Raw genomic sequence first — 23,466 nt, forward strand, 5'->3', positions numbered from 1 at the left:
TAGATGTTTCTGAGGTAAATATTCTAAGTCTTTTGAGCAGTTCTCTTTGAAAGAGAGCAAGTGTTAAGAGAAGGAAATCCAGTATCCCCTGGAAGACTGGGGCACAGAATGACAGCATGATTTACTGGAAGCTAGTCTGCAGCAGAGGGATGGGGGGGCGGGGACAGGAGAGGAGAACAAAGGAGAGGCAGGGGAGGCGAGATGGGGAGAAGGGGACCAGAGAGAAGGGGGGGCGGGAGGACACACACACACACACACACACACACACAGTGAGATTGATTTAACTTCTCAATGCTCTTTATTTGTCCACCTGCTTTGTTGACATTGCAATCACCAACAGATGACAGGTGATGATGCTGAACGTGGAAAGTCACCCCTCAATCCATTCTTCACATGGCCTCTAGAATGATGCCAAGGGCTGGTGAAGTCCATTCTCTGTCTTCATTTCTCATCATATCCCCGCCACTGCCCCTTGGCCTTGAACTGTCCAAGTGCCGAACTTGATGGGGCCTCGAGGATCAGCCGTGTCAAGGTGCCTGGGAGTGAGAGTCAGTGTGATCTTTGCTGCCCTTGAGCTGCAGCCTGGGTTCCCAGTGGGCTCCCTGACCTCCCACATCTTTTTCCAAGGGACCTGGAGTCATGCTAACGGTTGGAGAGGGTGAGACTTTGCTCTTTAAGAAAGGAAGTCAGAGAGGAAATGCCATTTGCTTTCGTTTCTTCCAGGTTGTCCTGAAGATCTTCAAGCAGGAACGTGTTCTCTATCACTCACAGATGAAATTTCACACTGAGCCACATTTGTAACTAAAAGGAAAGTATGTTTCCTACTGCAAGGTGCTAGCTAAGCGCTCTACCAGGAACAGTTAGAACATCAAGCTGTCGTCTACTTTGTGGAGAGCTTTCTCATCATGGATTTTCTGTGTTCATTATGTTTAAGTATACGCTGCTGGAAATGCTCCTCAGGAGAGTGGTCACCTCCATCTTGACCCCGTTCCCTCCTCCAGCCCGCCTGGCCCCTCACATCACAGAACATTTCTGCTCTGCCGTCTGCTTCATTTCCGTGAAGGTGGCCTGGGCTTTTTCTTTTATGGTATCCAAGTCCATGTTCTGGAGATTCTGTAAATGCCCAAGAATCGAATCCTTGTCTTCTTCCTCTTCTTGATCTTCATCTACCATTTTCCGGAGATCTTCGGGCAAGTCCACATCGTCTCCAGCCATCTGGATTTGGTTCTCGTCCATTTCACTCTGTGCAAAACACAAATGCAGAAGACATAAACCACTCGCAAACAACCAAACCACCAAACAGACAGCAAAATCCTCCGTCGGAGATGGATGACATGGATGGCACGCTCGGCTGTCTCTCTGTGCAGAGCCTGGAGGTCCTGGTTTACATGCCTCTCTTTCACTGCACCTCGGGCCGATTAGAACTTTCTACAAAGGTGGTTCTCAAAGTGTGGTCCCTGGGCCCAGCAGCATTAGACATCTAGGAACATGGTAGAAAGACAAATCCTTGGGCCCCACCCCAGACCAACTGAATCAGAAATTCCTGGGCGGAGCTCAGCACTATGGGTTTTAAAAAAAAAAAAGAATCCGTCCCCATCCTGCCTGCCAGCAAAGCTTGAGAATCACACTGTAGACTCCACCTCAGGGCAGATTTGCAAGCTTTGCCATCTACTGGCCCCAAGCTGTGACTCAGTGGCCCCCGCTGATCCCACCCTGGAGGGTGCGGTCTGGGCTCACAGGGGGACCAACCGTGCTCAGTCACCATGGCAACTTCTGCTTGACCTTTGCCCCTTCCCTCCCTTCTACTAGACGGGCCCCTTGCAGGGCACAGAATCGTGTCCAGTTCAACCTCGCATGCTCCGCACCTGGAAGCAAGTCCGCACTGGCGCTTGTTTATTACGTGACTCGTCGGGGGCATGGCTGCTACCCAGCATCCTTCTGCGCTCCTCCCACCACAGTGTGCCCCTTACATATTTCACTTCGTGATCCCAAGAGTGTTCCAGAGTTTCGTAGTGCATGCTGCCTGGTCTCAGACATTCCCTTATCCCTTTGGCCACGGGGCCAAGAGAGAAGAATCTAAAGAAGTTTCTCTGGGATGGGCGCCTGGGGTGGCTCAGTCCCTTAAGTGTCCGACTCTTGATTTTGGCTCAGGTCATGACCTGATGGTCTCAGGGTTGTGAAGATTGAGCCCCACACCCAGCTTAAGATCCTCTCTCTCCCTCTTCCTCTGTTCCTCCTTCCCTACTCCCTTTCTAAAAAAAGCTTTCTCTGGGAAAGGTAAGGGTAGTTTATATTCCCAGGTGGCTGCATCAGATGATTTCTGAGATCAGCTTCTAACAGGAGGCAAACAGCGCTCCAGGGGCCCAGAAGATTACAGAATGTCAGAAAAACATAGGGTCAGAAAGACCTCAGCAGGCTTTGGGGATCACCCACCTCGATGTGCTGCGACCAAAGTGTGTGAAAACTCACGTAGAGATAAAGTGATCACTTAGTCTTGATCAGACCTTCATTGATTTGATTTTAGAAAGATCTTGACACCTGCTGAGTGCCCAGGTGGAGTTAAAGTCAACACCTACAGGAAAATATTAATTCCCCTTGCCTGGGTGTTGAGTAGAAATGGCTATAGACAAACATGGGTTGTCTCTGGGTCCAAAGAGCGCGTCAGAGTAAGGCGGACACTATTCTCCATCTGTAAAGTGGATCTCCCGGGCCTTCTCCAGCTCTAGGGCCGCATGGCTCCCCCCAGAGTTCCTTCTTTTGGTTGGTTCTCTGGGCAGAAGGACAGCAAGCCTGGCTGCAGGGACATGTAGTGGCAGGATTCCCATGCGGGGGCAGACGTACCCCTTTTGGGGGGTACGATCCTCACACACGCCATCCCGGAAGGCCCCTGGGAAGGGCCACTCTCCACCGCAGCCTCCCGAGGGAGAGAAGCCTCTCCCTGCACTTGGCCAGGCCTTGGCCCCTCAAAGCGCTTAATGGATTAATTAGTTCCTCGTCAAACTCTTGTGGGGATTAATTAGTTAGTTAATCCGCAGGGGCTCCCAGCCAACCCTCCACCTCTCTATTTTTTATTTACCTACCCTAGAGGTTGCCTTTCTTGCTGATCATCCTCTGGGCAATTTTGCAGGGAGGAGAGGAAAGGCAGGTTGTCAGCCTGGCAATTCTCAGTTCCTGTCGATGCAGGACATCTCCCCTCTCTTACGCACCCCGAAATAAATAATGATTTGAAAAGGCATTCCTGAGGGACGCCTGGGTGGCTCAGTCCGTTAAGCGTCTGCCTTCGGCTCCGGTCATGATCCCAGGGTCCTGGGATCAAGTCCCACATTGGGCTTCTTGCTCAGCAAGGAGCCTGCTTCTCCCTCTGCCGGCCTCTGTCTCTCTCTCTCTCTCCGATAAATAAAATCTTTAAAAAATATATATTTAAAAGAAAAAAAAGAAAAGGCATTCCTGGGAATTCTGGCCCTCCCTCCCCACCCCTCTGGTTGGAAAAAAGATCTCTGTGGATGTCACCGGAGTCAAAACCAGAAGGGGCAGCCTGGAGGGGCGCTGGACCAGCCAGCTGGAGCTCAGAGAGTTGGGCAGCTCACGAGGGCGATGCTCCCCTGCCTCCCCTTCACCCCGCGGGTCAGCGTGCTGCCTCTGGGGAAGCTTTGGAACGGGTTCCTCCTTCAAGGAGGAGTTTCAAGTTTACTTTCTCCTCATTCCACTTGCCTGGGGAAGGGAGAGCGGTGGGGTTCCACTGTGCCTTACAACTCACCGAGGGGCTCTTGATTGGCACTTTTACCAAAGTGTGTCTCAAAGTGGGGTCCCCCAGTGGGGTCCCCCAGGCCAGCAGCATCAGCGTCTCCTGGGGCCTTGTTGGAAATGCGCATCCTCAGACCTCACCCCGACCTGCTGACTCAGAAGCTGGGAGGGTAGGCCCAGCAATCTTGGACTTAGTGAGCCCTCCTGGTGATTCTGGTGCACACTACAGTTTAAGAACCCCGGCTCCCCTTTCCTTGAAGACAGGACCGTAGCTGACTCATCTGAGAGGCTCCGAACCCAGCAGAGTGTCTAGCATGCAGACACAGACAGTCAATGTTCATTGAATGATTCTATGAGCCTGTCATCAGAGACTACAACAGCCTTCACAATCCTTAAATGTGCAGGTCTGCTTTGCTGTAAAGAGCTCTATTGTCATAGCTACTGACTTACTTGCCACTGCCGTTGGGCCAGCGCCCTGGGAGGCCCAGTGTCGGTTTGAGAATCATTGCCTGAGTGCGAAGGTGGCCACCACCACCACTTACATGCTGTGTGACCTTGGACACCTTACACAACCTCTCTGAGCTTTATTTCCTTACCTAGAAATTGGGATTCTATTATTAGCCTTAGAGTTGTAAAGGATTAATTAGATGACACCTGCATTATTTGGAGTGCATTAAGCAGTCAACCCCCGGTGGCTGCTCAGAAGTAGAATAACCCTCAGTGGTGGGCTGGGGATTTGCGCTGGATAATCGTGACTCCTGCACATGGTGGTCAGCCTGATCAGAGACCTTGCTCTCTGTGTACCTTCACCTCTGGCCTAGAAACGGGCCCCGCTTTCACTCCAGAATCACGTTCCTGGCAGGCTGGGCCTGTTCATTTCCCTTTCGGCACTAGGTCCTCAATTCTGGGAGACATCTGCCAGGCCTCTCTTGCCATTTGTCATCCCACGTGCATGTTTGTGGGACCCAGAGGACGGCCCAGGTTCATGACCAGCCCCCCCCCCCCCCCCCCCCCCCCCCCCCCCGCCGCCCCGTCTGTCCCTCCCTGGGAACCTTATGTATACAGACCTCCTGCCTGCCTCCTGAGGCTTAGCAGGACTCACTGAACTCCCAGGGGCACCGGCCCGGTGCAGAGGCCTAAGCAGTCTCAGAATACATTTAGGCAGGGAATTTGGGGCCCTGGGAAGCCGGAGTGTGGTCTAGAAGAGGGTCGTAGGCTCTGGGCAGGGCTGTCCCTTTGGCCCTGTAGACTTTTCACCCCCATGTGAAGGAATGAGGCCCAGGACAGAGGGGAGCCCTCTAAAGCATGGGGCCCAAGGCAAGTGGCTCCAGTTGTCCAGTCTAAAGGCAGTGTTCAGTGTCATCATTGGCTATGGCCAGAGTCCTACAGTCACCCTCCTTCTAGAAGGACAACACTACTGACCATCCATCAGCAGCACCATTGCTTCAGGTGAGAACCCTTTTCCCTGGGCTGCAACCTGTGCTGTGTGTACCTTACGACTAAGGGCAGGACAACCAGACAGGGCCAGTGAGCAGCTAGAGGATGAAATGAAGCCCTTCGGGACCAAACCTGGGCCCTAGCCTCATTAGCACTGGGTCCTAAGCATGTGAGCTGGCCCCAGACGCAGGACAGGTCAAGGGCGAGGGTCCTGTTTGTAAAAAGGGGTCTGGGCTTTTTGCAGCCTTCTGCGGCTGACTCAGGCTGTTCCCACCGCGGAGGCGGCGTGGGACAGTCAGAGACCCGGGTTCGAGTCCCAGCTTTGTCATTCACCCTCTGCATGCCCTTTGTTTGGCAAGTCACCTTACACTACCGATGCCCAGTGGGAGGATTCCCAAGCAGATGGAAGGAGACATGCTGTCAGATGGTCTTGTAAGCTTCTAAGCCCTGGACAAGCGTGGCTGCGGTTATTCATATTTTTGAGAAAAAACGGGCAGCTCGCGGTCACCATCCCTGCTGAAAGGGTCCCTGCGATTAAGACGACACAGACAGTGACACAGAGCGTGGGAGAGTATTGGCCCTTGAGAGAAAGATCCAGGACAGAGCAAGCCACGAAGAGGAATCAATGAAGTGTAGACGGTGGCCCGTGCGCAGCCTCGTCCCCTGGCTTCCCCAACCTCCCTGCCCGCGGGACCTTGTCTGCAATCCACACAGCGAACGTCTCGAGCACACTTTCTGCTGCCCACTGACAAGTCAGGTAGGGGAGACCAGGGTTTGGACACGGTCCACACATCAAGGACGGCAGTGTGCCTCAGCACCCCCCCCCCCCAGATTCCAGTGCGGTTACAGACAACCTGACTCAGCTCCAGGGAGGCAGGGAGGCTTAGCCCTGGGGAGGGGGTGTGAATGAAGGGAGGCGAGAATGAGTGAGGGAGGAGGTGAGCCCGCATACAGTTAGGGGCCCGGACAGCTGCCCTTTATTCCTAGAGGCTCAGTCTCAGAGGTCTTCTCGTTTCTAGAAATCTTATCAATTTGGGATATTGTTTAATGCAGTTAAGAGCTAATTATTTTTATGCCGGCTGACCAGAATCAGTTTTAATCTCTTGGTTTTTAACTAGATTTATAATCTTCATTGCCAATGCTGAATGCCCCATTATTTAAATAGCCCCGCACCCTGCTCTGGTTATTCCTTGTGACTGATTTCTGACCTTTCACTGAAGGGTAAGCATGACCCTGGATTCCCACGGTCTGAGCCCTAGATTTTGACAAACTGGCCTTTATCTTGTACCCACCTCGAGAGAGGTTGTAAAACGATCATATCTCAGACGGCTATTTTGTCAAAAAGCTCAGCATTCACCACTTGTTAGGGTCCGAGTCAATCAAACTTGGTGTGCTGCAAATACCAGCTTGCTGGATTCTAGGCAGATTTTATTTGGGTTTTGGTCTGTTTATTTAGTTTTGGTCTACATGATACCAAACAGCTAGATTACTGGATTTCTTTGACTCTGACACATTGATCTAACATCAGACGTTTCCCTATTTGAGAGGACAAACCACCTCTCACTGTCCTCGGTATGACTAGGGGGCTGCATTGGCTTCTAGGGAGGGTGACAGCCACCCCTGGTTCCTGTCCCGCAGGAACCTATGAGACGTGGAGGGGGAGAGGTAAAAGAACACAGCCAGTCAGGGCGCCTGGGTGGCTCAGTCGTTAAGCGTCTGCCTTCGGCTCAGGTCATGATCCCAGGGTCCTGGGATCGAGCCCCGCGTCGGGCTCCCTGCTCAGCGGGAAGCCTGCTTCTCCCTCTCCCACTCCCCCTGCTTGTGCTCTCTCTCTCGCTATGTCTCCATCTGTCAAATAAATAAAATCTTAAAAAAAAAAGAAAAGCCAGTCTACACCCCCCCCCCCCCCCCCCTCCACCGCAGGTAAAAGTGAGCATGGCCTGCTTTGCCAAAGTAAAGGGGAATTGAGGCCAGAGCAGGAGCGAGGCCGACTCCGATGGTCTGTGGCAGGGGCCCAGGCAATAGAATTTTTTAAAAGCTTTCCAAGTGATTCTAGAGCGGAGCAGTGCGGAAGCCCTTGTCTGGGGCTCACTACCTGCAATATCTGCTACACCACACCGTTCTCCCCCCGTCAGCTACTTGGACAGAGGGTGCGGCTGGGACTTCTCCGGTTGAGAGTGTGCACACATACAGGACCCAGGAGGAGTGAGGGTCTCTAGATACCAGCTGTGTACATCTCCCACCTTCTTTTCCTTCGCAAAGGCATGGCAGAGGGGCTTGAGAAGCCCGTGGAGGTCGCTATCCAAGCCTCTCGTTTTCCAGAGGAGGAAGCCGAGGTCCTGAGCCTCGTGTAACTGTCATTCAGCTTGTTTGGGGGTGAGCAGCCCGCACCGCCGCTGGGGCTGGCAGGAAAATGCGGCCAGTGGGGTCCGATCGGCTTGGGGTCTTATCCGGCCTTGCCATTTACAGGCGGCGTGACCTTGGGAAGCCCCTTTCCCTCTCCCCGTCCCAGCCTGTGTCCTTATCTGTGTGAAGGAGAAATAATATCGACCCACCTTGCCTGGTGGTCGTGAGGACTCGGTGAGATTGCCCGCGTGGCTGAGGACCACGGCCCCGGCGTCGCGGCGTCCCGGGGCTCTCTCTCCCCTTCCCCAGCTCCCCTCAGGACATCCAGGGCATGGCTCTTTCAGGGGTGGGAGCAGAAGGAGCAAACTGAACTGGGACAGGATGGGGAGGAGAAGGAAGGGAAGGCCCTTGACGGGCCCCCGATGGCCTCCAGCTCTGCCACCAGAAACAGCTGCCCCAGAGCAGGAGGTTTCAGGGTCTGGGACCCTGCTGGGCGGCCCAAGAGCTCCGCATCTGAAGGAGGCCGGCAAAGAAACGTCCACAGAATCAGATCTTTTTTCAAGAGGCAAATTTTAAATTCTGTTCTAAGGGAGCTTTCAATGTGACACATTTAAAGGCAACCCCGCTGGTAGATTTTCTTCTATCTTCCTCTTTATTCAACATGAATGATGCCTCTAATACAGCAGACGAACACCAGGTGTAACTAAATCATATAGCTCGGCAGGGGGCACAACATCATTTTTCAATGACTAACCTAGATTGACAATTCCGGTAATAGGATTAGGGTTCATTGTGGAACTGTTTTCTCTTATTAATTTGGCTTGACTTACATATACATTTTGAATTGGCGAGGGAGCGGGGCACATTTGTTTTTAGAAAGAATCTTGTGGCTTGACTTAAAACGTATTACTTCCTCTATTTGAAGAAATACGACATTTTAGTTATACTATAAAGTCACCTTCGGGCTTTGCGTACACGGTTATAATGTCTAATGCAGACTTGGTCTCTCTCTGAAAATTTATTTTAACATAACTCTCCCAGCAGATAAATTCTTTCTGCTGTTTTTGATACTTTGCTCTTTGGGTGTTGTTGTTGTTTTGTTTTGTTTTTTTTTTTCTCTTCCCAGGAACATCCCACATTCAGCAACCATTTTGTGTGTGTGTGGACACACATGCGTGCACACTTTCTACATGTCAGGCCCTGTGCAAGTCACCGAAGACAGAGATGAACAACTTAGCCCCTTTGTTACAGAGCGCAGATCCAGCAGGCCAGAATATTCACGGTGGTCAGATAACAGGAGACATGCACGCCGGGATTGTGGGAGCATGAAGGGCGGTGGGAAGAAGAGGGCCACAGAAGGTTCTGCAAGAAGTGGCACTAGACCAAATTCTTCCGGGAAGAAAAGGGGCGACGGAGAGCGGAATGTGGGGAGCAGAGCAGGAGGAAGGTCCAGTCCAAGCAGGGAGTAGCAAGAGCTGAGACTGGAAAGATAGGAGCCGCATCATGGCTTTATTCTCGCAAGTTATGATGAGACTTTTTGTTTGGTTTGGTTTGGTCTGGTTTTTAAACAGCGGACACACAGGATCAGATTTGCATTTTGGAAACCTCACTCTGCAATTCTTTTTTTTTTTTTTAAGATTTTATTTATTTATTTGAGAGATAGAGAGCATGAGAGGGAGGAGGCTCAGAGGGAGAAGCGCACTCCCCGCCGAGCAGGGAGCCCGACGCGGGACTTGATCCCGGGACTCCGGGACCATGACCCGAGCCGAAGGCAGTCGCAGAACCGACCGAGCCACCCAGGCGCCCCTCACTCTGCAGTTCTGAGGGCAGCAAGGCTCAAGCGGAAAAGCCGCTGATGAGCTGTTGTGGTAAAATGAGCCCTGCACTTGGGGATGAGTTGAGAATTATGTGGGAGGTGACATGAGGGTGACTTGATGATTTACTGGGTGTGAGGCTGGAGGAGGAGGGAAGAGTCAAGGGTGACTCCCGGCTGCCAGCCTTGGCGGGGTGGGGACAGGCTGGGGTGGGGGTGGGCATCCCTGGAAATGGGGCCTACAGGAGGAGCAGGTTTGGGGGAAAACGAGCCAGTCTGTTCTGAAGAAGAGCTATGAGGTGCCCAAGAGGAGGCAGATGCAGCAGGAACCATAGGGAGATTACGGGGGCTGCGGGTGTAGGTCTGAGAGTCATCCACACGCGTGTGGCCCCTGAGAGTGACAGCACGATGCCCTCCCTCCCCTCTCCCCCAAGGGGAGAGTGTGCAGATTCAGTGGGAAAAAGAGCAGGCCTGCGATATCCCAAAATCTGGGGGCAGCACACAGGGGGACGGTAACCCGTGGAGGAGACACAGGAGGAACAGTTCCGGGCAAATGAGACCCAGAAGCCGAGGAGAGAGAGGGCTTCCGGAGGAGGTGAGGTCATGACAGTCATGGCGTTGAGCAGGACTACCCAGCATCTGAAGGAGGTAGGCGTCAGTGGGGCAGTAATGGGAGCCGGTCACTTTGGAAAGGTACCTAGAAAGGCATGTCTACTCCAAAAGTTCTATCTGCTTGTTCTCGTGGGGAGACATTTGACCTTCTTTATAAAGGAGAGACACGGAGAGGGAACGGGGAAGACACAGGGCAGGGGCTGATCAGCGGAGCCAGACCCAATCCTAACATGAGCATCATGGATTCCCTTAGGTGCCTTGAGCCCTCCGGGTACCTGCGACCCCAAAGCCAGAGGAAATCCACACCGCGTGGACATGCACACAGTTTCCCAGATCCTTCGGATTACTGCATTTGATCGCCGCCCTTACTGGACTCCTTATGAGATTACTGCAATTAAAAGGGGTCATCCAAAGACACGGGTATAATAAATAGTGTTGTCATAAACAGTGAAGGATGAACCGGGGGAGGAGGCTTTTACTGTTCCCTAGAGGGCTGGGCCCAAATTGCTCCTTTCCCGAGTCCAAATTTCCTTCCCCCGGTCAGCAATCAGTGAAACTCTTTCACGGGGAACACCAGCCAAATAATTTCTTTAGAAAATACAGTTCTAATTCCAAAATGTGACATAGTTATCCTCATTAGACCTGACAGCTCCCGGGAAGACATTTTCCTCAAATCTGCTCTCCGTTGGGCCTCGGTAAGGGGAAGGGCCCAGAACCGCCTCCTGCTGGTTGTGTGGCTGCCGGTGACCCCGGGGAATTGTGAATGAGGCACCAGGGGGTCATCCCTCGTTAGCTGGAGGACACGGTGAATGTGTCCAACTCCCCGTGGACTGCTGAGACTATTAGTACGGCTGCTTACCCAATAGGCACTTGATAAGACAACAGAGGGCTTAGAAGTCTGCAAACCTTGAGGGGAGGGAAAGGTGGTTATGAGGCGCCCAAGGAAGGGCCTGGTGATGACCCTTTGCTTTCTGCCCAGCACTGCTTTCTTGTTAGACAGTTGTGTTCGTTCTCGAGTCTACCATCCTGGATGGAGACACGGTTGAGAGAGGGTGTAGGGGCAGTGGGGCATAAAAAGTACTGTGTGAAGAATCGGGAGGCTGAAGGACCCGTTGGCACAGTAAGCTTTGTGAACTTGGGCAAGTCCCTTGATTTCAGTGGGTTTTATGATTATGCACTGATGTGCTTTTTTATGTCTATAGAAAATAAGTTTAATAAAAATAGAAAGACCATTCAGACAAGGGGAGCCAAAGTACCGGGGCAGCCCAGGAACCCACACCTGCCCCAGGAGGAGAGCTTGGACAGTTGGAAGGAGGGGCAGTGGGTATGCTCCTCAGATGACCCTGCCCATTCCGAGGTTAAGGCTAATTGTTAATGAAAATATGATTTGTCCTACCAATGCCTTTTGATGACCTTTTTTAATAGTTGCCATGCCTTACATATATCCTCAGGACTTATTTATCTTACACCTGGAAGTTTGTCCCCTCTGGCCCCCTTCACCCTTTTCACCCTCCCCCTCCACCCCACCTCTGGCCACCACCAGTCTCTTCTCTGTGTCTGACTGCTTCTTCTTTGTTAAGATTCCACATACAAGTGAGATCATACAGTATTGTCTTTCTTTGTCTGACTTATTTCACTTAGGATGATACCCTCAAGGTCTATGTTGTTGCAAATGGCAAGATTTCCTTTTTTTGTATGGTTGAATGATACACACACACACACACACACACACACACGCGCACACATACACCCCAGGATGGCCATTTTCAAAGGCAATAATCAAATAAGTAATCTTATAAAGAAGTGAAGTAATCAAGATGCCCAGCCCCACGAAGAGGATATATGTAACGATTTGGGAATCTGTTGCCCCATCTCCAGCCTCGCAGTTCCTCTGTCAGCACTGCCCCCCCAACTCTAGGGGTGTAGCACTGGCTGCTGGCCCCTCATTTCTTTCTCTGGGGTCTCTGGACTTACGGCCATGGCCTTGAGCTTTCCCAATCACAACGAGGCTCCGGGGCATGGCCTGACCTTCCAGGGCCTCCTTGCTCCTTAAACGGAGCATCGAGGAGATGAAGACCTACAAATTCAAGTCCCATTGTGGTTTTCGGAAGGCCTTCTAGGGATTCCACTGTGAGGAGTCCTTCTGCATAATCAAAGAAACCCCTAAGAGTTACATACAGGTCCGTGTAGCCAGCAGCACGGGCCCCTCCAGATAAGCTGGTTTGGTACAGTCCGAGAATCAAAGCATGGCTTTCAAGGCCCAGGGAAAGACTGTCCCCATAGTGGTCATTTCCCCAAAGTCATCCCCTCTTGGGGCCGAATATTCCAATGCCTTCCCCTCGGCCTCGATTACTGGCGTTTCAAAATCTCCCTCCATCCTGCCCGCTGTGGAGACAGCTCACCCCGGTTTGCTTTCTAGCTCTCCGTCCTGGCACAGCATGGGAGGGTCCTGCTGCTCAGACGCTCCCCTCCCGGCCTGTCCCCACCCGGCCCTCGCGGGCGCGGCCACCTCCTGTTGGCAACAGCCGCTCCTAGGAGGGCCCTCCAGGCCCTTCCCGGCTCGCCAGCACGGCAGCTGCTTTACAATACAATGCACAATCTGGTCCTTAGCAGCAAACGAATAGACTTCCAAAAAAAAAAAAAAAAAAGATCACGTCCAGACATTTATTTCTGTTCCCAGCATCACCGTCCCTGCTGCAACCCCCAGGCCCCACGGAAGAACTGAGAACCGCGGCGCGCCCATTACTTCCCTGCGGCTGCCGTGCGCGTCTAGGGACAGCAGGGGGCGCGAGGGAGCCGATCCTGTCCCTGCCCCGCGGGCTGCACACAGAAGCCAGGGCAGGAGTGGGGGCTGCTCTTGGCCTGGGGAAATGCGTCTGTCCCCCAGTGCAACCTTCTGGGCCTGGGGGCTTTGAAGGCCCGCTGTGCCCAGAGCCTAGACGGGGCGGGTGGGAGGGAGGAGGGCACCTGTAACAGCCCCGGGAGGCAGAGAGGGTGCCCAAGGGTGGGGCTGGACTTCACGGGCAAGGTGCTCCGGGGTGGCTGGGCCCTTAGCCACATCTGGTGAGAAGTGGACAAAGTGGAATGGGAGCCCGCTGGTCTTTTTTTTTTTTTATGATATACTTTCTATTAATAACCATTTTGTGGATCGTGTAGTTGGGTTAGAGTTTCCCCAATTTGTACGTGCTGTATGAAAAGCGGGTAATTGTATCTGTTAGTATTTTTACTATTCACACCACAGGCCAATCCTGGAAGCACCGTGTAGAATCAATCCATTTTTAACAAAATGCAGTCATAATATAAAAGGACGCCTGGGAGGCCTCTGCCCGAAAGCCAACTGCAGCGACGGATCAAGGGCAGAACACTTTCAAGTGATATTCTCATCTGTCTACTTGGCTTGTGTTTGGGAAGTTCGCAGTGGCTCGCATGGCTGGGGCGAAGCCGGCAGACCACCCCGGAGCGGGAGAAGCCACGTGCCTGCTGGGTTTCGGGGTAGGATTCTGCACCACGTCACTGAAATCCCCAGCCGTACAGGTTGTCCCCAAAGTCTTCCTGCAGGTTGAAGCCACAAAGAGCTCAAAACTGCACTCAAACTTTTGGGACACCTCGAACACCGAGTAGAAATTGCAGAGACCTCGGGACCAGAGGGAGCAGCGTTCAAATCCTTTTGTGAAGAAGTCCCTCTTTTTCGTGGTTGAGAAGCTTACGTTCCCATCCTGGTTCTACCAGTCAGTGGCTGTGGGTTTTTGCAAAGCTCCCTAACCCTTCAGGTTGCAGTTTCCTCGTGTCTAAAGAGAGGCAGTGGCATTAGGTCGTTAGATGAACTCAAAGTTCTTTTTCAGGGTTCAAGAAAAACGCAGGTGAGGTCTCACATGCATTAGGCATTTGAAGCAGCTATGCGGAAAGGGGCTGATGAGCACTGGGAAGTCATGCAATGAGAGATACTGGGCCCCACTGTTAACAATTGGTTGACTTTTTCACGTTCCCTCCACCGCACCCCCGGCTGGCTTTAGGGAGCCTTAGCCTATGCAGACATAGTCCCTGTCCCTCCCTTGGGCCTGATCATCTCCAGGGAGGATCTGAATGTGTACATTTTGTGGCTGTAATTCTTTCCTCTTTTTATAGCTTCTGTTGGAAAGGCTCTAGTCCCAAAGGATAGCTTGACTCTGAAATGTGGGTTCTTTTTCCTCTGAAGACCATCAAAACCCTGCTGGTGAGCCTTGAGGGGTTCACCCCTGAGGTTCTGGAAAGGAGCAAGACGTGGGGCCCTCATTACGAAGAAAATAATCAAAAGCTCATGTTCTCGACCTCGAGTTGTTGCCTTGTTGACACAGATCGGTGTGTTTACTCCAGGTCTTTGAGACCCCTGGCTATTTGCTATTATTATGAAGAAAGAAGACTTCCGGGCATAGACAGAACCACAGGAAAAATAAGAATTGTCATCTACTGAGCTCCACCAGTCAGGCACTGTACTAGGTTCTTTACATTATGGTACCTCAGACAAAGACTTGGTGACGCCGGTGTCACTGTCTCCGCTTTACAGACGAGGAAACTGAAGCTTAGATATATTAAAGAGCCATCTGAGGCTGCAGCAGAATTGAAACCCAGTTCTCCTAAAGACAGCTGGACCCATCCCAGGCAGCTTTGGGGAATCCACCAGACGATGGGAGTGGAAGGGACCGTGTTCCCAAGTGGCCAATGGGAAAAAGCATTAAACGAGAATAAGGGAGGCAAAAAGCAAAGCCCTTCTTTTCAAAATTCGTGGGTCGCAGTGAAAATGTTTAACCTTCGCTGTGAGTTTTCCTCTCCTCTCTGAGAGCAGAACCTGGTTCCTGGGGCGTCTTAGGGAGGGGAGTGTCTCCCACAAGTTGGAGCTCTTGAACTCTTTGGTGACTTCAGCACTGGCCTTGCAGGGACAGTGGGGCTGTCTCCCTTTGTTTAGTGCTGGTAGCTTCTGAAGTCCGTAGGGCACCCACAGGAGGAGAGCTTCTGAGCCCCACCGTCACACGTCAACACCTCCTTTTCCCCTCGGTAAGCCAGCTGCCTGACCAGAGCCTACAGGTGTTCGGTCTCTCCGCCAGCACCGAGATGAATCGACGGATGATGCCAGCGGATGGCCAACGCCACAACAGTGTCTCCATAAAGAAGGAGCCGATTGCTCTTTTGAAATACAGGCAGAGTATGGGGGGAGTTAAGACCCTGGGTTCTGCCCTTCCTGGCCTTTGGCAGGAGGGACTTACTTTCTCTCGCTTCTGCTTTCTCTACCATCAAGCGGAAGGTGATGATAGAATACCCGAGAGGGCTGTTGGGAAGGTTTCAAGGAATTGCTATGTCCGAAGCTGTTCGAACAGTGCCTGGCATGTGATACTAAATGCCAGCTACGATTTCCTCCCTGTGTAGTTACACATAGAAGTTCTATGGGCTTTACAGAACTTTACATTAAACTGTCACTTATAGGTATTAACTCCATTTTGTTGAGAGAAAATGCAAGTTCATAGAGGTTAAATGACTTTGGAATCTAGTTTTTATGAACTAGTTCAATGTTCTTTTCACTACATCAAATGCCTCAATTAAGATTAAGACAATATACGTGTGTGTACGTGTGTGCATGTGGGGTGTGTATTCGTAAGTGTGACCCTTTGCTGATAATCAAACATTCCCCATTTTCTATTATTTAAGAAATTAAATAGGATGTTTATTGTATTAAGAGCGTCTCACCTTCGGGAGTCTGTACTTTTCTCTGAGATGAACTCTGAGGCATGCCCTCTCTGCCTTTTTTTGTGTAAATGCAGCATCTCTTTCCATCCTAAAAGTAAAAGAATAGAATAAAGGATCAAAGGACTTAGAAAGCTGAGGGCATTCCAATCCCTGCACAGAGGAGCTGGACACTGGGATAAAGCTTCCTATGTCCCCAAACACCTGCCTCTCTTTCTGTCGTTCTGTCATGACTCAAGGCAGGCCCCTAAATCCCAGAGACGGCTTGGTTCTGGGAATCTCCTTAAGATGCAGCCCAGGGAGGGGCAGAGTGGGTATTCCTAGTATATAGTTGACCTCCCAGGGTTGCTCTAAATAGAACTTGGGGCCACAAACATCAGAATCCCCTGGGTGCTGGGTAAGAGCGCAGCTTCCTGGGTGCGATCTCAGACTGACTCATCAGAATCCCTGGGGGCGGATGAGCGGAAGCTATGTTTTTAACAAGTTTCCTGAATGATTCTTAGTGAAGTGAGAACAGGGTCAGACCATCCACGGCTGGGGGGTCCTTTGGAGGCACATGGTATTTAGGGAGGTAGAGAAAGCTGTTTCCCTTCATTGTCACCCCCTCTGGGCCCCATTTTGGTACAGTGTTCCCTTCCGTTTGGAAGGAGGCATCCCCAAACGGGGGAGGGTAGATTCCCATAATGCTTTGGGGATGACCTAATTGGACTCAGGATTAGGCTGGGTGGAAATGGACTCCCTTGCTTACAGTGACCGAGGCAGGAGCAGGCAACCTTTGGGGGAGGTGCATTACGAGGGCTTCCATTTACACACATGGCCCTGCCCTCTGGCTATATTGGACGGGCCCCAGCTGGGTAAATGAAATCTTTTCTCTGGGAGTTTGGGACCAGGACCGAGACAGACAGACATTCACTGGGAAAGGTGGACCTGGAGGCCGTGGGCTGCCATGTTCCCCAGGCCACAGGGTCTGGGTGGCACGGCGAGGAGAGGTGACAGCTGAGAGGCAGGAACAAAGCAGCCATACTGGGGACAGGAGAGATGGCAAGAGCCCAGAAGGCGCTCACGGCTGGCTTGCCACATTATTCTGGTTCCTAGGTTAGGCCCCTGTGAGGCCTGGTGGGGTTTCTTTTCTTTTTTAATACTTAAATTATTTATTTATTTATTAAAGATTTTATGTATTTATTTGACAGAGAGAGAGACACAGCGAGAGCAGGAACACAAGCAGGGGGAGTGGGAGAGAGAAGCAGGCTTCCCGCGGAGCAGGGAGCCCGATGCGGGGCTCGATCCCAGGACCCTGGGATCATGATCTGAGCTTAAAGGCAGACGCGTAACGACTGAGCCACCCAGGCGCCCCAAATTATTTATTTATGGAGAGAGACTGTGAGCCGGTGGGGGAGAGGGGCAGAGGGAGAGAGAGAGAGAATCTCAAGCAAATGGAGCCTGACACAGGGCTAGATCTCACGACCCTGAGATCAGGACCTGAACCAAAATCAAGAGCTGGACCCTTAACCGACTGAGCCACTCCCAGGCGTCCAGCCTGGTGGGGTTTCTGCTGAGGGGTTTCGTGAAACATCGTTGCATGAAGCATTATTTGCATTAAAATAAATTCCGTTTTCATTTTTCAGGTGGCTAAATTGGTTTCTATTTCTTAACTTCACGGTTTGAAATCTTCTTCACCACCACACAGAAGCCTGCCTGAAGGAGGGGCTGATCTGAAGCGATCAGATTAAACTACTGTCCACGGGGCCCTGAGCACAGGCTCTCCCTGAGCACACTGCCCAGCCCCCCTCCCCCCGCAAGGCCAGGGCCAAAATAGGCACCAGATAACACTGGCCCATCTTCTGGATTTGGAGAGCGAAACAGAGTAAGTGACTTGCCTAAGAGATCAGTGACCCAGGGCTTAGGCAGAAGCAGATCTTTTCTCCCCAGTATTTTACTACGAAAATTTTTAAACATACAGAAATGTTATTAGAATTTTATAGTGAAACCCACATACTCACCGTCTAGATTCTACAATTAGCGTCTTACTACATGTTTTATCACATACTTTTCTCTCTATGCATTCATTTATCCATCTTATCTTTTGAAGCATTTCAGAGTTGTAGACACCAGTACTCTTTCCCCCAAACACTTCAACACGAATGCCATTCGCTACAGAGACATACTTGTTTGCAGTTCTTTTTTTTCTTTTGAAGTAAAATCTGTGTACAATTCAATGCACAGAGCTTCCATGTACTGTGCTGGTTAATTTTATGTGGTGACTTGACTGGGACGCAGGGTGCCCAGATTAAACATGATTTCTGGGTGTGTCTGGGAGGGTGTTTCCAAATGAGATTAGCCCTTGAATCAATGGGCTGAATAAAGCAGCTTGCCCTCCTGGTGTGGGTGGGCAGCATCCAATCCATCGAGGGCTTGACTAAAAAGAAAAGGCAGAGAGGAAGGGGGAATTCTCTCTTTGCCTGTCTGCTGGAGCTGAGATCTCAATCTTCTCCTGCCCTTAACTAGGACTTACACCAACAGCCTTCTAGTTGAGAAAGACACCAGCAACTTTCCTGGGCCTCCAGCTTGCAGACAGCAGATAGTGGGACTTCTCAGCCTCCATAATCACGTGAGCCAATCTTTATAATCAATCTCCTGTACACATATATACACATACACATATGCATATGTCTGTTTCTCCTATTGGTTCCGTTTCTGTGTGTAACCCAAACTCCTATTAAGATATGAAAAACGTTACTATCACCTGAGAAATCTCTCATCTCCATGTCCAGTTAACGCCTGCTTCCCAGTCACTGTCCTTTATCCACCAGAGATTGGTTGTGACTGTTCTAGAACTTTCTATAAATGGAACCATAACCTACACATTCTTTTGTATAAGTCTTCTTTTACTCAGCATGAAAAAACTTTTGAGATTTATCCAGGTGGTGTTATTTATCAGTGGTTTGTTCCTTTTTATTATTACTGAGTGCGTTGTCCTGTATGAATATGTCAGGCTCGTTTATTCATTCTCCTGTGGATGAACTTGGACTATTTCCCATTCAGGGCCACTGTCAATGAAGTTGCTATGAATACTTTTGTCCAAGTCTTTTTGTGGACATACATGTTCAGTTCTCTGCAGTAAATATCTAGGCATGGCACCACTGAGTTGCAGGGTAATTTGGTTGAGTGAGTTTAGTTTTATAAGAAACAGCCTGACTTTTTCCCAAGTGGCTGTACCATCTCATGTCTCATCAAATGGAAAAAAATTCTAAGTTTTTCCACATTTTGGCCAACATTTGGTATTGTGTCTTTTTAATTTTAGCCATTCTGGTGTGTGTAGTGGTACTTTAGTGTGATTTTAACTTTCATTTCCAAGATGACTAATAATATCAGATGGGTTTTTTTCATGTACTAATTGGCCGGCCATTTGTGTATCTTTATGAAGTACTTGTTCAAAGCTTTTTGCCATTTTTTCTTCTTTTTGCTTTCATTATTGAGTTGTAGACATTCTGTATATATTCTAGATCCCAGTCCTTTGTCAGGCATATTTTGCAAATATTTTCTTTCAGTCTGTGACCTGCCTATAAGTATTCTCTCTTTTTTTTTATTTGTCAGAGAGAGAGAGAGAGAGAGCATAAGCAGGGGGAATGGCAGGCAGAGGGAGAAGCAGGCTGCCCACTGAGCAGGGAGCCCAATGCGGGACTTGATCCCAGGATGATCTGAGCCGAAGGCAGACGCTTAACTGACTGAGCCACCCAGGTGCCCCTGTAAGTATTCTCTTAATAGTGTCTTTTGACGTACAAGAATTTCCAACTTTGATAAAGTCTACATTATTTTAAAATTTTATAGTCATTGCTTTCAGAGTCATGTTTAAGAAATCTTTGCCTACTTTCAAGTTGCAAAGATTTTTCTATATGCTTTATAATTGTAGCTTTTATGTTCAGTTCTGTGATGCATATCACCGTTCAAGTAACAGGGGCACCTGGGTGGCTCAGATGGTTGGGCGTCTGCCTTCGGCTCAGGTCAGGATCCCAGGGTCCTGGGATCGAGTCCCGCATCGGGCTCCCTGCTCAGCAGGGAGCCTGCTTCTCCCTCCGCCTCTCTCTCTCTCTCTGTGTCTCTCATGAACAAATAAATAAAATCTTTTAAAAAAAAGTTCAAGTAACAAATGGTATGATAGCAATTATTGTACCATAACTAAGGTAAAGGGACATTTTACTATTATTGAGAAAAATGGAGAGATCAACGGACTGTTGTGCATTCTAGGTGATGAAGCTATTGAAAACTCAGGCAACAAACTGGAAGTCATGCCTCTTGCCAGAAGCAGACTGACCCCATTGCCCTGCTACTATTTCTTAAATCGGGTGACTACATAAATTGGTAACACACACACACACAGACACACACAGCCAAGTAGTTGGCAAATAACCCAATCCACTGATTGACCACACCATTTGGGCATTCTGGCCTTTGATCTATCCAGATATAAACTTAGGGAAAATTAGGACATTAGTTAATCAAACAGATGCTGTATCTGTGACCAGATGTATTGCTTGGGCCTCTTATATGATATTTTACACAATCAGATGTATTGCGTAAATTTCTGGTCAGTTTCTTTTTATTCACTCACTTGAGCTGAGAACATTTGGTGCTATCATTCTGCTTCTGTTTCTTCATTATGCTTGTTTTTTGTTTGTTTACAAGCCCTAGGAGAAACTAGCCTATATGCAGTTTTATTTTAGCACCAACATCATGTGTGCAGTTCTATGTATTTTTTAAACTGACTTTAATTGACTGCAGAGCCAAGCGTAATACATTCTAGGTAGTTTATAAGCTACAATTTCTTTCAGAGAAAATATAATAGACAAAGTTTCCATTAAATGTAAGCCTTTGTACTTTCTTAGTTTCCTCCAGGTCATTAACCTTTCACTTATAATCATCTTAGCAATAGGACTTAGGCCACTCTTATGTAATTGATCATTAGCAAAAGAGCCATGATGGCAAAAAAAAAAAAAAAATACTCTTATTAAATGAGAAATACTTCTTTTTTTAAAGTAGGCACCATGCCCAAAGTGGGGCCTGAACTCAAAACCCCGAGATCAAGAGTCGCATGCTCTACCAAATGAACCATCCCCCGAGAAATACTTTTAATTAATACTTAAAAAAAAGAATGAACACTTAACCTCAAGATTGAGGCTTCAATTCTTCACTGTTATGAAAAGACTCTTAGGGTGCCTGGGTGGCTCAGTTGGTTAAGTGTCTGCCTTTGCCTCAGGTCATGATCCCAGGGTCCTGGGATCGAGCCCCACATCGGGCTCCCTGCTCAGCGGGAAGCCTGCTTCTCCCTCTGACACTCCCCCTGCTTGGGTTCCTGTTCTCACCATCTCTCTGTCAAATAAATAAATAAAATCTTAAAAAAAAAGACTTATTCTACCTTAAAATCTAAAAAATTACATACAGATTATACTTAAAGATCAGTCTGCAGCAGTGAAAAATTGTGGGTGATATTCACATTCCATAATTCCCAACTAAAATGTTACTGATGTTTTGTTTTTATTTTACATAGTCAGGAGAATGTCCTTATGTAGCCAGGAGAATGTTCTTATTTCTTGGGGGTACATTGCTGAAGTATTTAGGGGTGAAGTACCATGTCTTTAACTTTACAACTTACCTTAAAAATGCCTCTATCTATCATCTATCTATCTATTTATCCATCCATCCATCCACCCAACTAATCATCTATAAGCAAATACAACATGTTAACTGTGACTTTATTCATAGGTTTACATGGGTGTTCATTATACTGTTCTACTTTTCTGTACTTTTAAAATTTCCATAATAAACAGCCCACAAATTTATTCACCGTTTTTGTGAAGCCGAGTCCTCTGACCTAACCCTCTTGTTGTGCTTTCTAGGGTTTTCGCACACGTAAGAGAAAAAAGATTGCATGGTGTGTGCTTTGAGGCCCTCTTCCAGGTGTAAAATCTGAATTCTTCAATTTGAAAGCTTTCTATGTGCTAGGAGGGTGAGTTTGGGGAAGACCGAAGAGTTGGGCTCACCATTGTTCATCTGAACATTTCAACCGAGGTTAACTGAAATGAACCTAGAGCAGAAAAAGTGTTAAGCCGCTTTCAGAACGACATACAGCTTCGTTCATTGTGTCTCCCCGTCATCCCTACAAGCAGGAGGACATGGTACCTGCTGCGGCGAGGAGACGGTTCATGGAGCAGAACACACGTTCCTAAGGCCAGAAGCACACAGCACAAGAACACGCATCTAAACAGCAAAGCGAAAGAGGTCAGGAAGCTGAAGCAGGTACGGCCAGAATTCATTTCTTTTGGCTCTGAGAGGGAGAGGGAGCCGCGGGTACTCACTTCTCCTCAATCATTTGCTTCTGATATTCCTCATACTCCTCTCTAGTCATCCCTTGAGCTGCTGCCGGATCCGATGTTCCTCCTTCTTCTTTTTTTTCTTCAGACCCGCCACCGAATCCAAAATTCTTTACCTGGTTACTTATCATAGTTTTCATAAAGAAAGCCATGGTTTCTGCCCCCAGAAAAATAAAACCTAACTCAGACAAAACGTGAAGAAGAGAGAGAAAAAAAGACAAAATCTCCAATATCCCCAACGACAGCAACGCGCTTAAGAGCAAAGGACTTTGCACGGCCTCATCTAATCAAGGGCATGATGATAGAGAAGAGTGGTTTGCGGGATGTAAGCTGGATTAAAGAGATGAACTCCTTAATATAGGGAGGCAGATGGTTCAGATTACTAAGGCATACAGTCAGACGCAACCGACTGCTTTCTGAATTAATACACTAAGCTAATTTCAGAGGCAAAAAATCCCTCACATTGTCTACTCCTCTCCCCACCCATTTCTAAATTTGAAATTATAAGCGCAGCAGGGCTTCATCAAGAGTCCTGTTTCAATTAATCAGAGCTGACTGACTACATGTCTGTAATGGAATGTCCAAATTCCAGCCCTTGAGCACAACATCCTGTTGAAAACGGAGTCCAGTGAAGCTCAAAACCCCAAATGCTTCATTAAGCAAAAATAATCCTTTGATCCATCATTTTATCTCATTTAACTCTTAAGGACTATGCAAGGATTTGCCTTTTGGCGTGCTGGAGTTGTGCACTTCTTCCGTGGCGCCCGTGGCCCATACATCAGTCCTCAACTGAGGTAAGTCTAAAGGGCGAGCCAGTGAGTCCTTCACTTAGATCTGGAAGATCACCTCAGCCCTCTCCTGCACTGACATGTTACATCTCTGCTTGGAAAATGAAGCACCAGACACTTTCAGTGCTCAAACCCACAAGGTAAGCACATGAGCTAAACCACCCACGTGGAACGGGGTCACATTTTCCCCCTTACACTGGGTCCACTTCCTGGGGGCTCTGTTCATGCTCACTGGTGTACTCTGATCAAACTTTTGACAATGTTTTCTAACACGCAGCACATTTTCAGTGGCCGTGGTTTTCTTCAGGTCAAGGGAGGAATTGAGTATGGCTAAGACTTTAATCTGTTAGCATCTTTCTAATTAAAGCACTCCAAGAGGGGGTGGGGCGGAGAAAGAGATGTAGGCTCTTTGTAACCTGGGCTTGTTAATTTGTCTGTAAGCGTGGGCCCCTCAGATCGTACAGAACTGGGTAATGGTTAATAATTCCCTTTTACTAACCTATTTAAAGATGTTGCTAAAATGATCTCAACGGGAAAGACTGCAAAGGGTCGGGATGAGATAGGAACTGAGCCGAGTGCTCCGACCAGGAGCACGCATTCATACAGGCTGCACTTTCACTCCTAGAGGCACCCCCTAGAAGTT

At 49.2% G+C, this 23,466-nt stretch overlaps 1 protein-coding gene and 2 long non-coding RNA genes across 3 annotated transcripts in view; 2 read left to right on the top strand and 1 right to left on the bottom strand.

Moving 5' to 3' along the window:
• Positions 1–18,276, top strand: part of LOC113912739 — a 34,380-nt gene extending 16,104 nt beyond the window's left edge. Inside the window, exons 2-3 of the long non-coding RNA XR_003516941.1 lie at positions 17,293–17,531; positions 18,173–18,276. This is a non-coding gene — a long non-coding RNA (uncharacterized LOC113912739). The remainder of the gene's footprint in view (positions 1–17,292; positions 17,532–18,172) is intronic.
• Positions 1,005–22,187, bottom strand: CPLX4 (complexin 4). Its single transcript, XM_027576398.1, has 3 exons — positions 22,021–22,187; positions 15,671–15,758; positions 1,005–1,242 (listed from the first exon to the last, which is right to left on the bottom strand). The coding sequence occupies exons 1-3, from the start codon at positions 22,185–22,187 to the stop codon at positions 1,015–1,017; spliced, it is 483 nt and encodes a 160-aa protein (XP_027432199.1). The 3' UTR covers positions 1,005–1,014.
• Positions 21,562–22,830, top strand: LOC113912740. Its single transcript, XR_003516942.1, has 3 exons — positions 21,562–21,671; positions 21,832–21,961; positions 22,743–22,830. It is a non-coding gene; the product is annotated as an uncharacterized LOC113912740 (long non-coding RNA).
• The last annotated feature ends 636 nt before the right edge of the window (positions 22,831–23,466 follow it).

The sequence above is a fragment of the Zalophus californianus genome, chromosome 14 (genome assembly GCF_009762305.2).
Source record: "Zalophus californianus isolate mZalCal1 chromosome 14, mZalCal1.pri.v2, whole genome shotgun sequence".
In the NCBI taxonomy this organism is placed as follows: Eukaryota; Metazoa; Chordata; class Mammalia; order Carnivora; family Otariidae; genus Zalophus; species Zalophus californianus.

Excerpts from the sequence above, each read along its gene's own strand:
- CPLX4 (XM_027576398.1), bottom strand. The coding sequence starts at position 22,187 with ATGGCTTTCTTTATGAAAACTATGATAAGTAACCAGGTAAAGAATTTT. Across the intron at positions 15,759-22,020 it reads AAGCAAATGATTGAGGAGAA|GATGGAAAGAGATGCTGCAT; the intron begins GTGAGTACCCGC and ends TTTTACTTTTAG. Across the intron at positions 1,243-15,670 it reads AAAAGTACAGACTCCCGAAG|AGTGAAATGGACGAGAACCA; the intron begins GTGAGACGCTCT and ends TGTTTTGCACAG.